We start from the raw sequence: 21,609 nt of genomic DNA on the forward strand, positions 1-21,609 counted from the left end.
GCCTCAACATCTCTTTCTGTTTACACCATGACCACCCTAGACCAGCCATCACTTTTAGCCTAGGTCATGCAATAGCCTTCTCATGAGTAGCCCTACACAATCAGGTTCTCTTCTCCAATTCAGCCTCTTTACCTGAGAAACTGATAGCAGTGAAGTGTAGCCATTTCACTGCCTTGTTTAAGAAATCTCAGAGGATTCACGCTATCCTTATGATAAATTACAAATTCATCTACATGGCATTTAAAACCTTTTTTCATAATCTCACTGAAGCTTGTCTTTTCACAATGATTACATACTACTCCCCTTTGCAAACACTATAACCAAACTGATCCACTAGTTTTTCCTTTTATGATAACCCTTGTCCTGTGTCTCCATGACTTTAAACCAGACGTCTACCATCTTGAAATACTCTGCCTCAACTCCCCCTCTCGAATCCCAGTTCAAATGCCCACTTCCTCAAGAGGCTCTTCCTGATCTCCCCCCCAACTCCCAAATTAGTACTGACCCTAGGGTTCCAATATCTGTGTGTTTATCCCACATTTACTTGTCTGCAAACATGTTGAACAAGTTGCATTTTCTTAGTAGAATGTAAGTTCCTTGAGGGCAGAAACTCTCACTTTGTCTGCCCTAAACTGGAGCCTGGAATATACTAAGCCCTTAATGCTTGCTAATTGATGGCAATGAACTCCCTCCTCACTTCTCTCTCCAGGAATCCCTAGTTCTCTTCACAAGGTTCAGCTCAAATGGCACCTCCGAATGAGGTCTATTCTGATCTCTATCCCACAACTCATAAATTATTTTATGTTTTATATTTAGTTGTACTCATGCTATTTTCACCTGACAGAATGTAAGCTCCTTAGGGTAAAGGTCTATTTCATTTTTGTCTTTGTAGTCTCAGTGAATGGTACACACAGTAGGTGCATAATAAATGCTTGCTCAATGAAAAGATAACAGTGTAAAGTCACCTCAATCACAGGATCATATATCTACAAATGGAAGATTTTGAACAGGCAAGGGATCTCTAATGCCATCTAATCCAACTCCCTTTGTTTTACAGATGAAGAAACTGAGGCTCCCCAAGTTAACCTGACCAAGGTCATTTATACTACACACTAAATACTTCCAAGTCTTCATCCTACCACTAGAGAATCTTAATGTTGGAAGGAACTTTGTTCAAAGGTCACACAGTCCAATTTCTACCTAAATCACAAATTTGTTCTAGAACATCACATTCATTCTCTCCTCTCTAGATTTTCATGACACCATTTTCTCCTGGTTTTCTTCCTGTGTAACCACTCTTCAGTCTCTTTTGCTGAAACTTTATACAGGTATCCTCCAACATTCAGTCCAGGGCCCTCTTCTTTTCTCTATAATATGTTCAGTTGGGGGTTGCCATCAACTCTCATGGATTCAATTACTATCTCTATGCAAATCATTCTCATTATCTATTTGTTCAGTCCTGACCTCCAGTCTCACATCTCTAATTGCCTACTGGATCTCTTTGAAACGAATGTCATGTAGACACCTTAAAGTCAACATGTCCAAAACTGAACCTGTTATCTTTCCCCCAACCCTACCCTCTCCCAAATTTTTAAATTATTCTTGAGGTTATCACCATCCCCCCAATAACTCAAGCTAGATATTTAGATGTGTAATACCTTTCATACACTCCTTCCCTTCTCTCCTCTGCTACTGCTACCATCCTGGTGTAAGTTCTTATCACTTACTTCACACTTGATCATTGTAATTGCCTGGTGGCTGGTCTCTTAGGTCTCTCCCCATTCCAATCCATCCTCCACTCAGCTGTCAAAGTGATTTTCCTAAAGCATAGGTTTAATTACATCACCCCACTCTCCACCATTCAATAAACTTAAATGGCTCCCTATTACCTCCAGTATCAAATATACAAAATTCAGTTTAGTGTTTAAAAATCCTTCATAACATGGCCCCTTCCTACCTTTCTAGGCTTCTTATAATACACCTTTCCACATACTCTGCAATCCAGTGACAACAGCCTCCTTGTTTTTCATCACCCACCACACTATAAGTGTTTTCCCTGGATGGAATGCCTACAGTACTCTCCCTCCTCATCTCCATCTCCTAGCATCCCAGGCTTCCTTCAAGCCTACTGCAAGAAGCTTTTCCTGGTATTTTTCTTACCTTAGTACCTCCCCTGATATTACCTCCCATACATCCTAGGGTCTTGTCTACACGTTGTCTCTCACCTTAGACTCAGCTCCCTGATATCAGGCATTGTCTATATTGTTCTCAAGTCCCTCAGCACAGTGCTTGGCCCACGCACGGCCGAGAGCTTCATAAATTCTTGTTCATCTGACTTGCTTTAAGACTTCAGATAACAGGAAACTCATTACCTATCCATTCAATTCAATTCCACAAACAATTATTGTGCCTTCTACTGCAAATGGAGCTGGTGGAACACTCGCGGATCTCAAGGAGCTTTTGATTTGTAAGCAAGATACACCCATAAATAACTAAGAACCAAGGCACAGGAAAGATCATTCTACGTGGAGGGAAAGTTCCAGGCAAGGTCACAGAATCGCTGGACTGAGATGCAGTGTTCAGTAAAGGAACCAGCACGGAGGAAAGGGCGCTGGCCCAGGAACTGAGGGAACTTGGGCTCAAAGCTGGCCTCCACAACCCCTCCTGGGGCCAGGTCTTCATCTGTGTATGACGGGGCTGGCCTGGATGGCCTCTGATCCCGCTCCAGACATGGGATCCTTCAGTTCCTCGACTACAGTGTGGCAGAACGGGCAGCTTACAGCGAAGTGGCATTCACAAGCCAGACTTGGAGGGTCTTGGGGCACTCTGTGAGGCAGGGTGCAGCAAGCCCTGCCGTGTCCTGTGCTCAAGCCCGCCCGATCCTTTTCTTCTCTCGAACAACCTCCCAATCCTTTTTTTAAACTGATGAGCACAATACTGCGTGAGAGAGGGCAAAGACAGAAACAAAACGGACCAACCCTAAGCTGGGAAGCTGGCACTAACTTGACCCCTGGGCCGCTGCTGCCCCGCCTCTGCCAGGAGGCCTCCATGCCAGGCAGGGGCTGCCCCCATCACAGTCACCACGACGGAACAAGTCGGGGTCCTTTCCAGGGCCATTATTCCGTGACTGTAGGCAACGCCTCAAGCAGACGCGGGAGCCCGGGGCACGCAGGAAAGGGGCTGAGTCTTTTTTAATCGATCGAATAAAGCAGAGAGCCCCGGCCTCCGGGGCTGACGTCACCGCAGACCCGTCCCCCGGCTCCCGTTCGGAGCGGCCCTAGCCCTCAGTCGGTCAACAAGCCAAAATGAAGCGCCTACTATGCGCCAGGCACGGAGGGTACAGAGAGAAGGGGAAGGCCATCCCCGCCCTCGAGGAGCTCGGGCTCCCGGGAGAGAAGACCCAAGCCCCGGGGGTCCAACAGCGTGGGCAGGGAGGGCCGCCGGGCGCCAGGCTCGGGCCTCCGCACCCCTGGCCGTCCCGCGCCGCAGCCGCCCGGCTCTCCCCGCCCCCTGCCCGCCCCCCGGGCCCCTCTCGGCCCGGCGCCCGGCCGGCAGGGCGTTCGGGCCGGGCCGCGGGCCCCAGCGGTCCCTCACCATTGGAGCGGCTGCCCGTCTCGTTTTTGCAGTAGCCGCAGCGGTAGAAGTCCTCGCCCTCGAAGTACTCCACGATGGTCGGGGAGGGTCCGGGAGCCGCAGCCATCTCCCCCCGCCCCGCGGCCAGACCCGGCCTCTCCGAGCTGCAGCCGCTGACACCCCACAATGCCCCGCGCCGGCGAGCGGCGGGGCAGGCGGAGACGAGGCGGGGAGGCGGGCGAAACCACCGGTCCCCCCGAGGGACAAGCCGCGCCGGGGGCTGACCGCGGCGGGCGGGGAAGGGTGACGACACTCGCGCCTTATTTGGCAAGGGCCGCTACGCGGGGCTCTCTCTAGTCCGCCCCTCGAACAACAGCGACCTTCAGTGACGGCGAGGCTGGCGGGCCGTGCGAGCCCAGCTGCCGAAAAGACACCGAGCCGGGAAGGGAGGGGGGAGCCGGGCCCGGGGAGCCCTGCCACACTCACCGCTCGACACCTTGCCTGCCGGGGAGTCGCAGTAACCGCAGCGGTACCCCACCCGGGGCCCCTTATATTCCACCACGGAGGCCATGCCGGGCCCGGCTCTCGCTCCGGTAGCGCCGCCTTCTCTCGCCACCGGGGGGCGACTCCGTCCCGAGCCCCTTGGCGCCCCCTGCAGGCAGCTGGCGAGCGGGTGAACGGCCGCCTGGCCCCGGGCGGGGGCGGGGCCGGGCCTCCCCTAGCCTGCCTCGGGTTTTGCTTTTATTCGTAGTAATAACTTATGGAGCATCTGCCCTGTTTGCCTGCCGCGGGCCGTGGGCTCCGTGGAGGGAAACCCAGCGGAGAAAAACGGGGGCGTAACCTTCCTCTTCCCCCCGCACGAGGGTGAGGAGCCGCGGTCCGGCAGGTGGGGGGCGGGGTCACGGGAGAGAGCCGCGCGCCTAGCGTCCTCGTGTTGCAGACCCCACACCGCGCGCGACGCGTGGCCTCGGCTTCCCTATCCTCATTACCTATCCTCATTAAAAGGGAAGGCCCGGCACCCGCCGGAAGCCCGGGGGCAGCAGAGAGGGAGCATCCCGGCCAGGCACATGTCTTGTTTCCCATTCGCATTCCTGTTTTGGAAAACCTTGTGTCCAATCTCACGCGAATCCGCCCCGACTTTTTTTGGAGAGATTTTTACAGCTCTGCGTGTCAGGCTGGGCCTCGATCCTCCGACGTTGTCCGTGGAAACGGCCCGCCCGAGAGCGCAGACCCGGATGCGCGTCGTTGGCAGGCCGCCCCGCAGAAGCCGATGCCAACGCTCCGGAGCGGCCCCTGCCGCCGGCTCTCGGCTGCCAAGTCCCCGTCCCAACGCAGCGCAGGGCCCGGCGGCGCACCGCGGCCCAGGCCTGGCCGGCCCTGCCTCCGAGCGCCGGCCTCGCTCCCACGCCGTAACTGCCCTGCGTGCCCCGCCGCCTTGGGTGCTCACTTGGGTTTAACACATCAGTGTCATTCAGTGATGCCCCCAGGCCCTGGGATACAGAGGGGAAGCAGAACCCTCGCCTTCAGAAAGCCCAAGTAAAAGTAACATAAACCGGAAAGTGGGAAGTGAAAACATCCAAAGTGCTGAGATTTGAGGAGGAAGAAAAGGTTTCAGACAGACCTCGGTATGAGACCTTAAGCATGACAACAGTGCCACGTCTTCCCTCTGCACCATCCAGAGCGCCTTCCCTGCACGCAGTCAACACTCTACAAACAGATATAATAGCAGGATTGCACTTTTATTGAGTATCCCAAACTGGACCAGGCCTGAAAGCTGGATATATACACGAGGTGTGAAGGTAACGTGCGGGGCCCACGATGTGACACTAAACCAGCAGGCTCAGGTCCCGGAAACACGTGGTGCGTTAGTGCAGGGTTAGAAGCAGGGACGGGCCGGCACTTCATAAATGACATTTTAACATCTCATACATCTTAGTTTGCCAGACTGAACTATATGCTGGCGAAAAGAGAACGTAAAAAAGTTCTTAAGGTTGAGTCCATCCGTCATGAATTGAGGAAGTTAATACAGGTCTCCTGTCGAGTGCCCGCCTCTCTTAGGATGACCAGTGTGGGTATGATTCCATTGTCTCCTCTTCCTCATGCCCATGGGCATTCTTTCTACTTAAACCCGGAGGGCATCCTTCATTGGCCTTCCCAGAATAGATTTCCCCATCCGTTAGAATCAGCTCTCCCTCCACTTTGACATCTTTGTGTCTTCTTGAACCTCCTGATAAAACAAAAAAAAGCATCATGTGATGCTGTGATCATCCCCTGTGGTTCAGATATGAAGCCTTTTTGGAAATATTCTTCTCTAAGTGAGTTTTTCTGTCAGCTAGGCTTTTACTTGTTTGATGGGCCCAGTGTTCATATTTCTTCTGATTAATTCCTTAGCTCAGCTGACTGTAATGAAAAACTATGGTCAGTTATTTCCAAAGAAACCATCTGAGACCCATCCATTCTTGGATATGGACTGTTCTTTTAAAGAGACCCTAATCCCTTTTCAACCAGACTGTTTAAACATAAGGCACTGTCCATCATGGATCACTTAAGGGATTTTTGGAGTAAATTTGACTCTACACAATGTGCACCTTCTTTGTTCACTCTAGAACCTAACCTTTCCTTTTCCCGTAAGTTGTGACTCCACTGTATTATGGAAAGAGTGCTAAATTTAGAATCAGGAGAAACGTAGGTTTAAATCTTATCCCTAACACCATGGACCCCATGGACAAGTTAGCCCTCAACCTCTGTAAATCTCAAATTTATCATCTGTAAAATGGGGATGACAATAATGAAGTACTTCTCAGAGTAATTTTAAGGATCAAATCAGACAGTGCACACATCCTTAAAGTATCACATAATGCTAGCTAACATTACTAGCTGTATGTCTGTGAAATGCTTCATTTGAGGAAAACAAACCAGAGAACATCACCACCCTTTGTGTTTTTATTTAGATCTTTAATAAGCATTTTACTTTACCTTTTTTTTACCCCATTTAATAAACCCACTTGGTTGCTGGGGGAACCTGCCTCATAGATTGGAAGGGAGGAGCCCTGCTTCCACTTCAAAAACTGAGCTTTTAGAAGGGACTGTTGCATGAAAACAAAAAGTCAGGACTGGGTATGCATACAGGAGGCACCATCAGGCCAAAGTCAAGCCTCTTTACACGTTGGTGAGCAAGGCAAGAACTGCTGTGGGCCACTTGGTCAGGGCTCTCTCTACTCAAGTAGCATGAGGCCTAGAATATATGGTGCCTATGTTCTTTCTGTCCCTGTTGTATCTATTCTTTAATGATCTTAGGTGCAGGACTGAAGCTAGAACAACCTTAATGAGTTTCAAAGGTTTGAAATAACCGGTAGAGCTTGCCAGCAGCCCTAGAACTGAATGCTTAAGCAACCTGCCTGGTCCAGTCCAACAGTGAATCTATTCAGTGATGAAGACCTCATGCCCAGCAAGCAAAAAGCAACCACACAGCTATCTGCTGTGACATCCCAAAGTGAATTCAGTGGAAATGTTGGTACCCACTCTCCCCCAGGGACTGAGGTGAAGAGGGAAGATTGTATTCAAATGTAAATGGTTTTATGGGATGGACGATAGGAGGATGTTTGGGGTTCTTGCAATATTTTTAAAGTAAGTACACTTTCATAAATATTGGTTGATGTTAATTATCAGTGGTCCCAAGGAGATACCAGCTGGCATCGGGGTAAATTATATTGGGGAAAACAATCACTGGCAATTACTGTTGAGCCAGAGTACAGTGGAATGGGAGCTTGGGCCAATATCATTAGAAAGAAAAGTGACCCTATTCAGGATACCCCTAGAATCCTATAGAGGAGAAGTATTGAAAGTCCAGGAATCCAGCCTACCCATACCAGTGGGAAGGTGGGAGAGTAAGTCAGACCCTATATTCCCTAGAGTGAGAACTCACGTTAAAGAACTTATGTGTCAGAGCAGTAAAATTTACTGATCTTTTAAAAACCACAAATTTTTCATTCTTTTGAAGAAGTAAAAGGAAGTTCTGAGGACATTTTAAGCATGGAAAATATTATGAAAGCTTTATCTCCTTCCCTTGATGACTATTTCAGTGTATGAAGAATATGATGCCACAGCTGTTGGTGTTCTCTCCCTCCTCATAACAATTTCTATTTACTAATCCATGTACTTGTATTCCTCCTCTCGCCCATCTACCCCCAGTAGAATAGTCTTTAGTACTCCTTGGTGCAGAGGTCGTTTTGTTTTTGTGGCTGGTACATAACAGAGCTTAACGTTGTTGAATTATATTGAATTGAAAAGGGAAATAGAAATTTGATGTCTATAGTCCCAAAGTTATCTAGCACAGCAGACTTTCAAGTAGTTGTTCTTTAATTATTGACTTAGTAGGGTTACTTCAGCTTCAAGCTATCTGAATAATAAAACTTAGGAGAACAGAGGAGAACTGTGGTTGTCAATTTCTTTATATGAGGTCCCAAATGCCTTTCTTTACTTTTTCATTCAGGATCTCAAATTGGCTGGTTGGAACTCCCAGGATATTTAGCCCATGAAATCCTGCATATAGTATGTTTGGCTAGATCCCTCACTTGGTTCTCCCTTTTTTTTTCTTTATATCATATGTATTCCTGAGCCACCTTTCTTTCTTTCCATACTGAAAGCACTCACTGAATGTGAGATCCTTGTGAACATACTGCTACAGACCAGACATAAAGGAAGGTCCTCAACAGGCTGAGATGAATCCCTCTGATGACTTTAGAGTCACAAGACCTGGTTTCAGTGTCCTACCTCATTCACTTCCCTATGTGATTCCTTATACAATGTACTTACCCTCTCTGGATATGTTAACATATTGGGGAAATGAATAAGGAGGAAAAACAAATGATATATCAAGGTATTAAGGGAAAGAATTTATAAGAAGAAAACACAGACACTGAGGGAGAGAATTTACCCAAAGGAACAAAGAAAAATCCTAACCAGTTTAATTCAGAAATCTGAGGCAAAAAAAATAATATGCATGAATCAGGTATGGAACAGTAAAACATTTCAGTAGAATGAATTAACACTCCATGTGAAGAATAAAATAACATTTCATGTAAAGTTTGTGAGTATGTATAACCAGTTCTCAAAAGACTATTAGAAAAAAGTTATTAAAATTTATGATTCTTATGGTCAGGCTGCTAATATGTATCATTCCTTGATGAAAGTACTTCCATAGTTATTACTGTTAGCTACCATAGACCTTACTAATTGTGAAAAATCCTGAACTTCTCCCCTTCAAAACAAAAAAGTTAAAACTTTATTTCTAGAAGGTGACAGCTTGTGTGCAGGAACTGGAGAAAAAGTTAAGATAGAAACTTTGAAACTTCCAAAGGTCAGTCAATTAGATCCCTGAGAAGACTCCACAAAGGAGCATTAGCTATTGGGTCTCCATTCTGAGGGACATCATCCACTCAGGAATTACATCTCCCAACAGGGTGAAGGCAATGGTAAGAGTCTTAGAAGACTCCCCAGCACTGCCCTCCCTCCAGATAAACGGTATAGAAATATCAGGAAATTTACTTCCTCTACTTGAAAATAATATCCTTTCCTGGAATCCGGGGCCCATCTTAAGTATAAGTCACGGAAATGTACTTTCTGTATTTCTTCATTGAAAGTCATCCCCTATTCCTGACAGAATAAAAAAGTAATCTCCAACAGGATAAATGGTAACAGAAGCAGAATGGGCTCAGAATAGGACACTTGGTGACAAATAGTCTATTAGGATCCTCAGAGAATCCCAAATTTAAACCCTTCTGAAAAGTATGCCAGTTGGGAATAAAAAGAGATAAATAACATTTTTTAAAACTCTCCTAAAATACGTGCTCCAAAAACAGGATTTGAGGAAGGGAATTTATAGATCAAGGAAGAAATGTAAGGAAAGAATATTAACTAAGCTTCTTTCAATAAGGCTGTGGTATAGGGGAAAGAGACGAAAGAATCTCAATAGGTCACCATTTATCTACTTAATTTTACCATGCAGAATGATGTGACCAATATAATATCTTAACTGAAAATTCAAAGAAGAAAGTACTATTGCATAAAGAAATGTTAAGCATTCCAATCATTTTTGGAGGGGGGGAAGGAAAAATTATTACTTGGCTATTTTTAAAAGTTAAATCATTAAGTTTACATCTCAGCTGAAATTCATTTTATGGCTATCATTAATTCTGTAGCCAAACACCCACAGCCTCTTGTTTTTGTGAGACCTTAAGGGTTCCAAAGAAATTCGTGTGATGGAATTCCCTGTCACCCTTTCCTATATCACCCTAACTTTTTGTTAGCTCTGTCGCTTCAAAATTTGATTTGAGGAATTATTTTAAGGTTGCTGGGGGAGGGGAAGCAGGATGTTGGGAAGGTTCAGCTGAATGGCTACCCCTAATCTGCCATCCTCCCTTGTCTCTTAAAGCATCAATCTCTTATTTACTCATTCCTTCCCTACTACCTTCAAATATGCCCAAGTTTCCTTCTTCCTCAAACTATGATCCTATATATCTCTCCTTCCTTTCTTAGCCAAATTCCTTGGGAAAGCTTCCTGCCTGCTGTCCCCATTAACTTCACTCCACATCACTCAAATTGATTGTTATGACCATCTTAGTTGTTACATCTGAAAGTCTTTTTTCAGTCCTCATCCTCAGTCCATTTGCTGTATTTGACACTGTTGACCAAACCTCTCCCCCAGGGTAGTCTTTCCACGCTGGGTTTTCATGAACCTTTCTCTACTGGTTCACTTCCTACCTATCTGACTTAACCTTCTCAGTCTCTCTTGCTGGCTTATTCATAACATGCTCCCTAAGTGTGGATGTTCCTCAAGGTTATGTTATAGGCCCTCTTGTGCATATTCAGTAACTTCAGCAGCTCACGAGGGTTTAATTATCATCACTCTGTAGATGACTCTCATATATTTATAGCTCCAGCTCTAGTCTTAACCTAATTTCAGTCTCATATCACCAATAAATGTATTTTGAACATTTCAAACTATATGTCCCAAAGACATCTCAAAGATCCAGAACTGAATTATCTTTCCCTCCAAACTCTTCTTCCAGATTTCCCATTTCTTCTTCCCATACTTCCTGTGTCATGGAGATTGAAATCTCAGCATTTATTTAGGTTCTTCACCCTTGCCATATCCTATCATATCCAATCCAACCACTGCCAAATCTTACCTTTTTCCCTTCACAACACATTTTTCATTGTACCCCTTTCTCTCTACTCAAAAAGTTACCACCTTAGTTCCAGTCCTCCCTGCCTCAACTTTATCTCCACTCCACCGTGTCCTCCATATTAAAGTAATGTTTGTTAAGCTCAGATCCGATCATGCGTTAACTCTACTATTTGCTCAACTCCAATGATTCATTACTGCCTCTAGGACAAACTTTTAAAGACTTACATGACCTGCCCCCACAACTTCTCTTCCAATTTCGTTATACTCCCACTTCCTTACAGTTCCTTATAGCCAAACTGATCTTTTCAGCGTTTTTTACTCATAACGCTGTATTTCCCATCTCCTTGCCTGTTTACAGCCTCCTTTCATTCCTGGAATGCACTCCCTTCTCACCTCTGCCACATGAAATCTCTTTCTTCAAGCTACAGCCTCAAGCATTAGCTTCTTAATTCCTCACCTCCACCATCCCTAGTAATGCTCTCCCTCCCCAAACTACCTACAATTTAACCACTTCATGTTTATTCAGACTATATTTATTCTGCATGTAATTTATACACAGCCTTCTTATTGTCCTCATTAAAATGTAAGCTCTTTCAGAATAGGGACCTTTTCAATTATTTGTGTTCCCTGGCACAGTACCTGGCACATAGGCTTAATTAGGTAATTGATTAATTCTTCTGATCAGTGAGTGCTTTCCTAAATTATTTTCCCTTATTTCTTCTTTATCCCTACCCAACCCTTTGAGAAAAAGTGTGCTTTTGGGTCTATCTTTGATGGCCAAAGCAGTTTTTAAATTCTCACATCAAGCCTATTCGGAGGTTTAAGAGCTTTGGGCTAGTCTTATCTATGCCCCAATCCCCCCCAAAGTGAAGAACTCAACTTCTTCCTTCTTTTTACTCTCTTCACAATTTAATTTTATAGAAATATCATCTAATAATAAAGCTTCTGTTTTAGAAGTTACAAATTATATTTTCATCCAAAATATTTAACCCATGATCTTAGAAATATGACAACTTTGATAAGCTTTCATTTTGTCTATCTGACTCTTCAAAAATGGTGTAATTTTCAAGAATACTGGCAATTTCATTCTACTGTCTTCCTCCTGTTCCTCCACTTTGAACTTTGAGTTTTCAATAAGGATACGTATTTCCAGCTGCTTCCCATGGTGAGGTTGGAGAAGTGGATAAGCAGCAACCCATTCATCAAATGTTATTTGTTCTCCTTGTGACTTTGCATAAATCTGGTTCTTTGATTTGGTTTGCCTCCCATTCTCTCATCTGCTCTCTCATTTTAGTTCTCTTCTGGATGTCATTATCCTCTTTACTTTCTGCTGTCCAAATTCTGGGAAGTAAACGTTTTCCTTGGCGTATCATGAGGGTGTGGTATACATGTCTTGTTTCTAAGGTTTCTAGCCTGTTTTGCTCTGTAAATATGCCTGCCTACCTGCTTTAGTTCTCTCTCCCTTACTAAATAAGTCCCATTTCTTTGGTGCCCATATTTTTTCTTCTTTAGTTAGTTCTGGCTGTTTGCATAGGCCAGGCAACTGTCTGGAAATATGCCTCTGGGGTCCCTCCATAATCTCATCTTATCTCTTGGAGTACTAAGGTGCGGCTTGGCTGAGTTGGTTGTCCAGGGATGCAGACTTGAATTGATGAATGGCTTTATTCTCCTCTTGATATTTTTTTAGCTAACAATCTTTGTGCAGTTGTACTATATATGCCACCCAAACTCTGTCAAAGTAAGGTATAGAATTTACACTAAAGAAGACTTTTCTATGGATAATGCTAGGATCAGAGTGTTTTCTTACAATTGCTACAGAAGGAAGCCTCTTTTACATTAGTACAAGAATCTTTATGCTCACACTTCATTACCAAGTATATCTCTCAGGCTTACTGGTCTGTGAGACATCATCACCAAAAGTCAATAGGCACTTCTCAAAAAAAAAAAAATTCAATGTTGGATGATCATATATGTATATATGAAAAATTTACAAAATAATATCATAATTTACAAGTAACTAGAAAGAACTGACAAAAAAAAAACCTTCCAATTAGAAGTAATCATTTGTACCTCTAGTTTTTTCAACCTGTTGTTTATTTATTCTTCTGAAAGGCTCCAAATTGCATGGTAGTTTGGTATGGTAGTTTGCTTACCAAGATCTTTTTTTCCAGAGGAGATTGGAGACCCCTGGCAATCCAAGGGTGCTGAGTATTTTTGACCCAGGCTAACCTAAAAAATAAAGTGGATCCAGACTAAGAAAAATCTTAGAAGCCAAATGTTTACTAAAGTCTTTGGAACTGTCAAATGGTTCAACTTCAGAAATTAATATGATTTGATCAGTAGAAGTGACATTAAAAAAGCCACATTAACATCTCTGCTATTGCACCCTAAGGACCATGGGAAGATAAAACCTTCTTGATGTTATCTAACCCATTAGAATGCGAGCTTCTTGTGAGCAGGGACTGGTTCCCTTTTCCCAGGGTTTAGAACAAAGTAAGAATTTAATAAATGCTTCATTCATTCATTCATTGTATATAGAAGACTACAGCCTCTGAGTTATATGCTTTTGGTACATACTTTCCTGCGTGACTAAGCACCATTACAAAACCTTTTAGTATCCCAGGGAATTCACTAAAACTAAATGAAAGGCCATTGGTAGGGGGAGTCTCCTCCAAGACCCTACACCAATGGAAAAAAAAAATAGGTCCTGTTTAAAAAGTTTTCTAAAGGAACAAGAAAAACCTTTAAATGATTTCTTGTATGATAATGAGCCAAGATGTATAATAATCTCTGTGGTAATGGTTAGAGCACCGCATTAGCCGATTGAAATATATTCCCGAGAAGACATGTTGTTGTGGATAAAAAGCCAACATCAGAATCAGGAAGATTTATGTTCAAAATCTACCTCTTACACATACTGGCTGTGTGACCCTGGGCAAGTCACTTAACCTAGGTGTCCTAGATAACTCTTAAGATTATAAATTACCAAATTGCATCAAAAGAGGGAATTAATTCATTGGGTATTCCAATATACCAATGAATATACAGGTCTAGGCCTCCTTCCCTTCCCCAACAAAAGTATTTCCCATTTTTTTCCCTCAGGAAAGATAATGTTTTCTCTAAAAGTCCCACAGCATGGTTATTTACAATTGGAGAAATTGTCGTTCCAAAGGAAGAGAGCAAGAAACAAATCTACAATCTGTCATTCTTTCTCCAAAAGGGAATTCTAGTGATACTTACTACTCTTGTGTACTTAATGTCAACCATTTTGAATCTTTAATGGATTGGCAGTAAGATTGCAGCTCACTGTTCAAATAAGATCCTCCTGAGGTAGAATTTTATTTATGTGGAGGTATTCTGCTATCTTGAAAGAATTTCTATTCTTTCTGTAGCCGTTCAGCAATTGCCCTCTCTGCATCTAACTGCATGTACAACATTTTTGCTTTCTAATTCTCTACTTTTAGTGCCTTCTTTTCACTCATTCTTTCCTCAACCCTCTATACTTAGATTCTCCTCCTCTTTCCTTCTAATTTGCTCTCTTTTTTATACCCCTAGTCTTCAAATCCTGCTCTCTGTGTGGTTTGCTCAGGATGAACATTTATTTGCTCTTGCCTTGGTTTTGTTTACAGGATAGACTAATGGCACTGTGAGGAAAGATCACAAATACTTCTTATATCATCACTAGGTTTGAAACAATTATGAAGTAGGGTGTTAAGGCATCAAATGCACCAGTGTTGAGGCTGTGAGAATAGAAATGACGCAACATATCCACGAGATGCTGGGAAGGTATACCTGACAATGGAGCTGGCAACTCTTCTACCATTGCTTAGCAATGTGTAATTTTAAAGATTCACCCACTGGTGCTGAAAAGTTCATCATTTTGCCTGCATGTAACAGTGGCAATACCTGAACAATCTTGAATCTGTGCCCTCTCTTACTACACTACATCACACTACACGATAAAATAGTAAGCATCAAAACTAGTTATCGATGCTCGAAAAAATAGAAAATAAAGTCAATGAAATAGACTAAGAAAGGTAAGACCCAGAAGCAGTTGAACACGTAACCTAGGGCTCAATCAACCCAGAACACAAACCACTAAGTGAAGAAATCCCTGTTCTAGAAGAGCCACTGAAAAAACTGACAAATTGGGCTTAGATCAACATCTTATACTATATACCAAAAAGCTTCATGGATAAATGGCCTTAACGTAAAAAGACCACATTATAAAAACAAAGAGAATATAAGTATCTTTCATATTTACGGTTTTGGAAACAATTCATACCAAAACAAAGGATAAGAGGTCAGAAAAACTATTAAATGAAATATTTTAAATATGTAAAACTAAACTTAAACAAAATCATTTGACTAAGAAGGCCTCTTTTTTTTTCTCTTTGAGAAAAGAATCTCATCTTTGGGGGAAAAAAATTTTCATATCAAACAGCCCTGTTAAAGGTCTGATGTCCAAGACATATACAGAATTCATTTTATATGTATATGTACTTGTAAATGTATTTTATATGTACATGTACATGTTACCTACAGACATACATGTAGGTAACACACATATAATCAGAAGCCAATCTCCAATAGATAAGTGGTCAACAGATATGAAGTTTTTAAAAGATGACATACAAATAAATGGTTAACGACCATATAAAAATGCTCTAAATCAGTAGCGATAATGGCAGCTGAGTGACTCACTAGGTATAGCCCTAGGCCTAGAGTCAGCATGACCTGAGTTCAAATCCATCCTCAGACACTGACTAAATATGAGATCCAGTACAAGTCACTTAAACTCTCAGTTTCCTCATCTGTAAAATGGGAATAATAACACCTACCTTCGAAGGTGGTTATGAAGATCAAATGAGATAGTAATTGTAAAGTGCTTAGCTAAGTGCCTGCACATAGTAACCATTATGTAAATGTCAACTATTATTACTATTAAAATTTTTACATTTTTAAAAAATCCTGAGGTTTCACCTCTCTTCAAAGTGATAAACATGATAAAAGATGAAAATAGTCATTATTGAAAGGTCTTATGAAAAGTACATTAGAACTGTAGAGTTGTGAATTAATCTAAACTTTCTGAAAAATAATGTGTAAATATTCTAGAAGAACGAAGTATTTGACATTAGTAATACCACTACAAGGCATGTACAAAAAAGAAATTCAAAGGGGGAAAATTTCCATATATGACAAAACATTTATAGCAGCATTTTTTAAGTAGCCAGAAACTTAAAATCAGAATGGTGTGCCGTGACTAGGGAATGGCTAAACAAATATAGTATATGAATATAAATATACTGGAATGATAGTGAACCATAAGAAATGGCAAATTTTAAGTCACAGAGTTTTAGGAAAATGTGTGAAGTAAAGAAAAAGTCAGCAGAGCCAAAAGAACAGTATAAATAATGACTACAATGATGTAAAGCAAAACATGAAAACACTTCAGAACTCATATTAATTCCAGAGGCTGAGGATATAAATATATCTCAGTCAGTCATTCAGTAAATATTTAAGGGCCCACAGTGCAGTGAATAGAGCACCAGTGCAGGAGTCAGGAGGACCTGAGTTCAAATATCACCTCAGACACTTGACCTTGTGTGTGACCTTGGGCAGGTCACTTAACCCCAATTGGCTCATCCTGGGTCATCTCCAGTCATCCTGATGAGTATCTCGTCATTGGATTCAGATGGCTCTGGAGGAGAAGTGAGGCTGGTGACCTGCACAGCCCTCCCTCACTCAGAACAAAGTCAAGTGCAAGTCTTGTCATTATTTCTCTGATGGCACGGTCTTATTCGGGAACACACACACAAGGGCCTACTATGTGCTGGGCACAGTGCTAAGTGCTAAGGATACAAAGAAAGGCAAAAACCATTCCCTATACTTGAGCTTAGTCTGAAGGAGATGACATGCTAATAATAACTGTACAAACGAGTTATATACGGGACAGAAAGGACATAATAAACAGAGAGGATCCTGGCACTAGAATTAAAGAGCATCTCAGCAGAGAAGTCTTGTACTATAGAAGCAGAATACTCTCAGTCAATGACTTTTTGTTGCACAGGGATTCTGTAAAGGACAGGTAATGGGAAATGATATAAAAAAACAATAAACAATTTGATAAAATTGAAGTGCGTGCTATCTCTAGCAATCACCTGATCTACCATTCTAATAAGCCTGTCAGAAAAGGAAATAGTGAGTTTGGCAAACTTCCTTTTTATGAAGCAGTGCTGTTAGCAGTTTTCTATGATACACTGTTATGAAAATAGCATTCCTCTTTCTCCTTCTACTGAGCTTCATACAAATCAGAAGGGTAGATTTGGAGTACAAGGACATGCATTCAAATCCTGGGTCTGCCCTTTACTCAACCTCTTCACAGCTCCAAGTCTAGAATTTCATCTCCTATGCCATGCTACTCAAGGAAGATGCTGTACCTTATCTGAGCCAGACTATGAACTGATTGAGGGCAATCAAACATGTTCATACCACATCCCTACTTAAATCTCAGTTATTTTTTAACTATTTTTACTCTGTACTTAGCAATCTGAAGATAATTCTACTTGATAAAGAGATGCAGGGGTTGAATAGTTCTGCTTTCTCTCTGATGTTTATTTTCTTTGTATCATCCAAGTGAAATAGGATTCCTATGTCTGCACTGAACTTCCTCTTGCTCCTAATGTAGCTTTTTGCTTTTTAATTTCTCAATTAAAAATCTAGTTTTTCATTTTCTTTCTCAGCTGTTTCCCTTCTAATTTTAGTGCTGGTTTTGTTTGTGCAATAACTTTTAAATTTTATATATTCAGAATTGTTCATTTTATCTTCCATGATCCTTTCCATCCCTTTTTTGGGCATGGACTCATCTATAATTGTTAACAATATTTTTTCCTTGCTTCTCTAAAGCAAGACCTAAAGGATTTTTAAAATACTACCCAAATCATGTATCAATACATGGTATGAAATAAGAGATCCCTAATTTTTGCTAGACTACTTCCTACTTGGCCTGGCAGTTTTTGTCAAATAGTGAGTCTTTAACCTAGTAGCCAAGGTTTTCAAACACTATGTTACTTTGTTGTCTTCTTTATATTGTGTACCTACTCTGTTCCATTGATCAATCTTTTTTTGTTTTAATCATTTTCAAATAGTTCTGATGATTATAGCTTTCTAGTGCTAAGTTCTTTTTTCCCCACTTTTTTTCATTATTTCCCTTGAGATTCCTGACCTTTTTATTCTTCCAGATGAATTTATTCTTTCTAGCTCTTCAAAATTATCCTTTGATCAAGTCAACAAGTATTTATTAAGTGCCTACTATGTGTCATGAACTGTGCTATACACTGGGGATATGAAGAAAAGTAAAAAACAGACCTTGCTCTCAAGGAGCTCACAGTCAATTGGAAGAGATGACATGCTAACAACTATGTGTAAGTAAGATATACATATACAGGATAAATTGAAATAATTTCAAAGGAAATCCCTATTAAGCAGGATCTGGAAAGGCTTCTTGTAGAAGGTAGAATTTTAGCTGTAAATTCAAGGAAGCCAGGAGGCAGAGAGAAAAGAGAACTCCAGGCATGGGAAAATGCATGAAGTTGGACTATAGAGTGTCTTGTATAAGGAACAGGAAGAATGCCAATGTCACTGGATCTTAAAGTACATGGAAGAGAATAAGATGTAAGAAGAAAGCAAAGATTGAAAGGAATCCAGTTATGAAAGGTTTTAAAAAGTCAAACAGTGCATTTAAATGATCCTGAAGCGAATCAGGAGGCTCTAGAATTTTCTGAATGGGGGAGATGACACGGTCAGACTTGCACTTTAGGAAAATCAATTTGAAAACTACATAGAGGATGGATTGTAGTGGGGAGAGACATGAAGCACAGCTATTTGTAATAGCCTAGGTGTAAGGTGATGAAGACCTGCACCAGGATGCTAATAGTATCAAAAGAGAAAAGGGGGCAGATGTGATGAATGTAAAATAAAATTTGTCAACTGATGGACAAGGGGAGTTGATAACATGACAAATTAAGGATACTGAGGTTGTGAGCCTAAGTGACTGGGAGGATGGTGGTGTGGGGTCCTCTATGATTGAGTTGTGGTTTGGTATGGCATTGATTAATTACTACAGGTATTATTTTTGTTTTCAATTATATTGGCATTATGTGATGAGTAATTAATATTTCTTCCTTTATTGAGTTCTGTATTTCTCTAGAGTATTTTGTAATTGTAGTCATATATTCTTCTGTGTGCTGGTAGACACCCAAATGTTTTATACATTTCATAGTTATTTTGAATAGAATTTTTCTATCTCTTCCTGATAAGTTTTTTTGGCAATACAAGGATAGGCTGATGATATATGGATTTATTTTATATACTTCAGTTTTGCTGAAGTTATTTCATCAATTTTTAGTTTACTCTTTTGGGTTTTCTAGATTGGGGGTTCTTAACTTGGGACCTGTGCAACTTTTTTATAAAACATTATTTCATTATAATTGTTTTCCTTTGTAATACTGTGTATTTTATTTTGTGCACGTAAAAATATCATACTGAAAGGAGGTCCATATGCTTCACAAAACTTCCAAAGGGGTCCATCATATAAAATAAGTTAAAAAAACCTACTCTATATAAACCATCATTTCATCTGCAAAAAAGCAGTAATTGTTTCCTCTTTGTTCATGTTTATTTCCTCAATTTCTTTCTCATGTCTTACGGCTATAACTAGATTTCTAGCACTTATCAAATAGAAATGGTAGTAATATTCTTTATGGAACATCTTATTAGACCTTTTTCTGTATGCCGATTATATATAATGCAGGCTTTTGGTTTTAGATACTAATTATTACATTAAGATCCATTTATTCATTTTCTAGGGTCTTTGCTATAAGTAATGTATCTTGTCAAAAGTCTTTTCCACATTTACTGAGATATTCAAGAATTTTTTTTAATTACATGTTACATATTTTGTCAACAGTGTTACTAATGTTGAATTAACCCCACATTTCTGGTACAACTCCAGCCTGGCTCGATTGTATTGAACTTTTTAATATTTTTATAATATCTTTGGTAAAATTTTATTTAAAAATTTCATGTCAATGTTCATTGAAGATACTGAACTATAGTTTCCTTTCTCTTGGTTCCTTCTGGTTTAGTTGGTAAGATCATATTTGTGTTATAGAAGGAATTTGGTAGAAACTCTTTCCTTAAAAAAAAATGGTTTCTATAATATTGGAATTAAATGTTATTTGAATGCTTGGTAGAATTTGCTGATACCTAGTCTCAGGGTTTTTTAATTTTTTATGACATTGGGTTATTTAAATGCTTTATTTCTTATTCTACTAATCTGGGCAATGAAAAATTTTACAAAAATTTATCAACTTAATTTACCAATTTCATTGGCATAGAAATGTGCAAAATAATTACTAATGATTTCCATTATTTCTTCATTTGTCATTTCTCCCTTTTTCATCTTCTGATAATGGTAATTTAGTTTTCCTGTTACTTTTAAAAATTAAATTAGCTAATGGTTTGTTTATCTTCCCTCTCACCCATCAAAAAGAAATAGCTACTGATTTTTTTTCTTTCAATTTTATTAATCTTTTACTTGAGTTTTAGAATTTTTATATTGGTGTTTTACTGAGGTTTTAAATTTTGTTGGTTTTCTAAGTTGGTCTTTAATTAATTTTAATCCTTGAGTGGCTCTTATTTAATACAATTTTATTCCATCGTGGTCAGTAAATCCTAAGTTTCATATTTCTGCTTTTATGCATTTATGAAATTCTTATGCCCTAAAACATGGTCAACTTTTCTAAAGGCTTCGTGCACAGGTGACAAACAGGTATATTCCTATAGTCATTCAGTAATTTTACCATATCTAATTTCTAAAATTCCATTCAGGCTTAACTTTCTTCTTGTTTATTTTTGGTTAGATTTTCTCAGTCTGTATTTCTCCACATAACTTAACTTTTCCTTTATTTTTTTTAATGCTATGCCATTTGTTCCACATATAAATTCATTTTCTGTGTGTTCTTTCAGCACAATGAAATTTGCCTGTTCACATCTTTCAATTGAGCATGTTTTTGGTGAAACCTTATCTAAGATTATGATTGATATCCCTATCTTTTTAATTTCAGCTGAAGTACGATAGATATTGCTCTAGCTCCTCATTTGAACTCGGTGTGGATGTTTATGTTCCAAAAGTATTTCTAGTAAATGCCATGTTTACTGTTAGATTCCTAACAATAGTTTCCTAATCCATTCTGCTTTTCAACTTCCATTGTTAGGGAGAGTTAATCTCATCCACATTAACAGTTATGATCACTGTATATTTTTCTCCATTCTATTCTCTTATATTCTTTCAAAAGAATGTAAATACTTTATTCTTATTTAATCCCTTTTGGTAGCTCACTCTTGCTCACCACTGTATGTTTCTCTGGCTTCCATGCTTGTTTTTCCAAGTTTCTTCCCAGCCCTGGCTTTTTCATCAGGAATGATTGAAAGTTTTCTGTTTTATTAAAAAGTACATTTTCTCCCTTGGAGGATTATACTGAGTTTGGGGGAATAGATTATTTGGGGTTATAAGTCTGTATCATCTGCCTTTTGGAATGTCATATTCCACTTGTTCTGCTCCTTTATGGCAGTAGCTGCTACCTTGAATGTGGTTCCTTGGTACTTAAAATCTTTAAAATGCTTGCAGCATTTTTGTTTTCAACGAGTAGTTTTAGATTTTGGCTCTACTGTTTCTGGGAATTTTCATTTTGGGTTTCTTTCGAGACATGACTGGTGGATTTCCATTATCACTTTGCCATTTGGTTCTAATGGATAATAGGCACTTTGATGATTTCTCGAAATAT

General features: G+C 40.6%; 2 protein-coding genes across 17 annotated transcripts in view; both read right to left on the reverse strand.

Annotated features, from left to right (window-relative positions):
• Nucleotides 1-4,461, reverse strand: part of ATE1 (arginyltransferase 1) — a 202,829-nt gene extending 198,368 nt beyond the window's left edge. For 5 of the 15 annotated variants that reach the window (XM_072624567.1, XM_072624546.1, XM_072624537.1 and 2 more), the window contains exon 1: nt 4,060-4,461. In XM_072624567.1, coding sequence (XP_072480668.1) covers nt 4,060-4,144 — 85 coding nt within the window. In that variant the 5' untranslated portion in view covers nt 4,145-4,461. Of the gene's footprint in view, nt 1-2,225; nt 2,916-2,978; nt 3,396-3,594; nt 4,000-4,059 lie in introns of those variants that run through there. The other 10 variants (XM_072624482.1, XM_072624476.1, XR_011970556.1 and 7 more) reach the window with 9 other exon arrangements.
• An 832-nt stretch (nt 4,462-5,293) lies between these two features.
• Nucleotides 5,294-21,609, reverse strand: part of NSMCE4A (NSE4 homolog A, SMC5-SMC6 complex component) — a 38,043-nt gene continuing 21,727 nt past the window's right edge. Inside the window, exons 11-12 of one of the 2 annotated variants that reach the window (XR_011970575.1) lie at nt 12,916-12,991; nt 5,294-5,800 (exon numbers count right to left, since the gene is read on the reverse strand). The gene's annotated coding sequence lies outside the window, so the exon portion shown is untranslated. The remainder of the gene's footprint in view (nt 5,801-12,915; nt 12,992-21,609) is intronic. The other variant, XM_072624608.1, reaches the window with a different exon arrangement.

This window comes from Notamacropus eugenii, chromosome 1, assembly GCF_028372415.1.
Source record: "Notamacropus eugenii isolate mMacEug1 chromosome 1, mMacEug1.pri_v2, whole genome shotgun sequence".
Lineage (NCBI taxonomy): Eukaryota > Metazoa > Chordata > Mammalia > Diprotodontia > Macropodidae > Notamacropus > Notamacropus eugenii.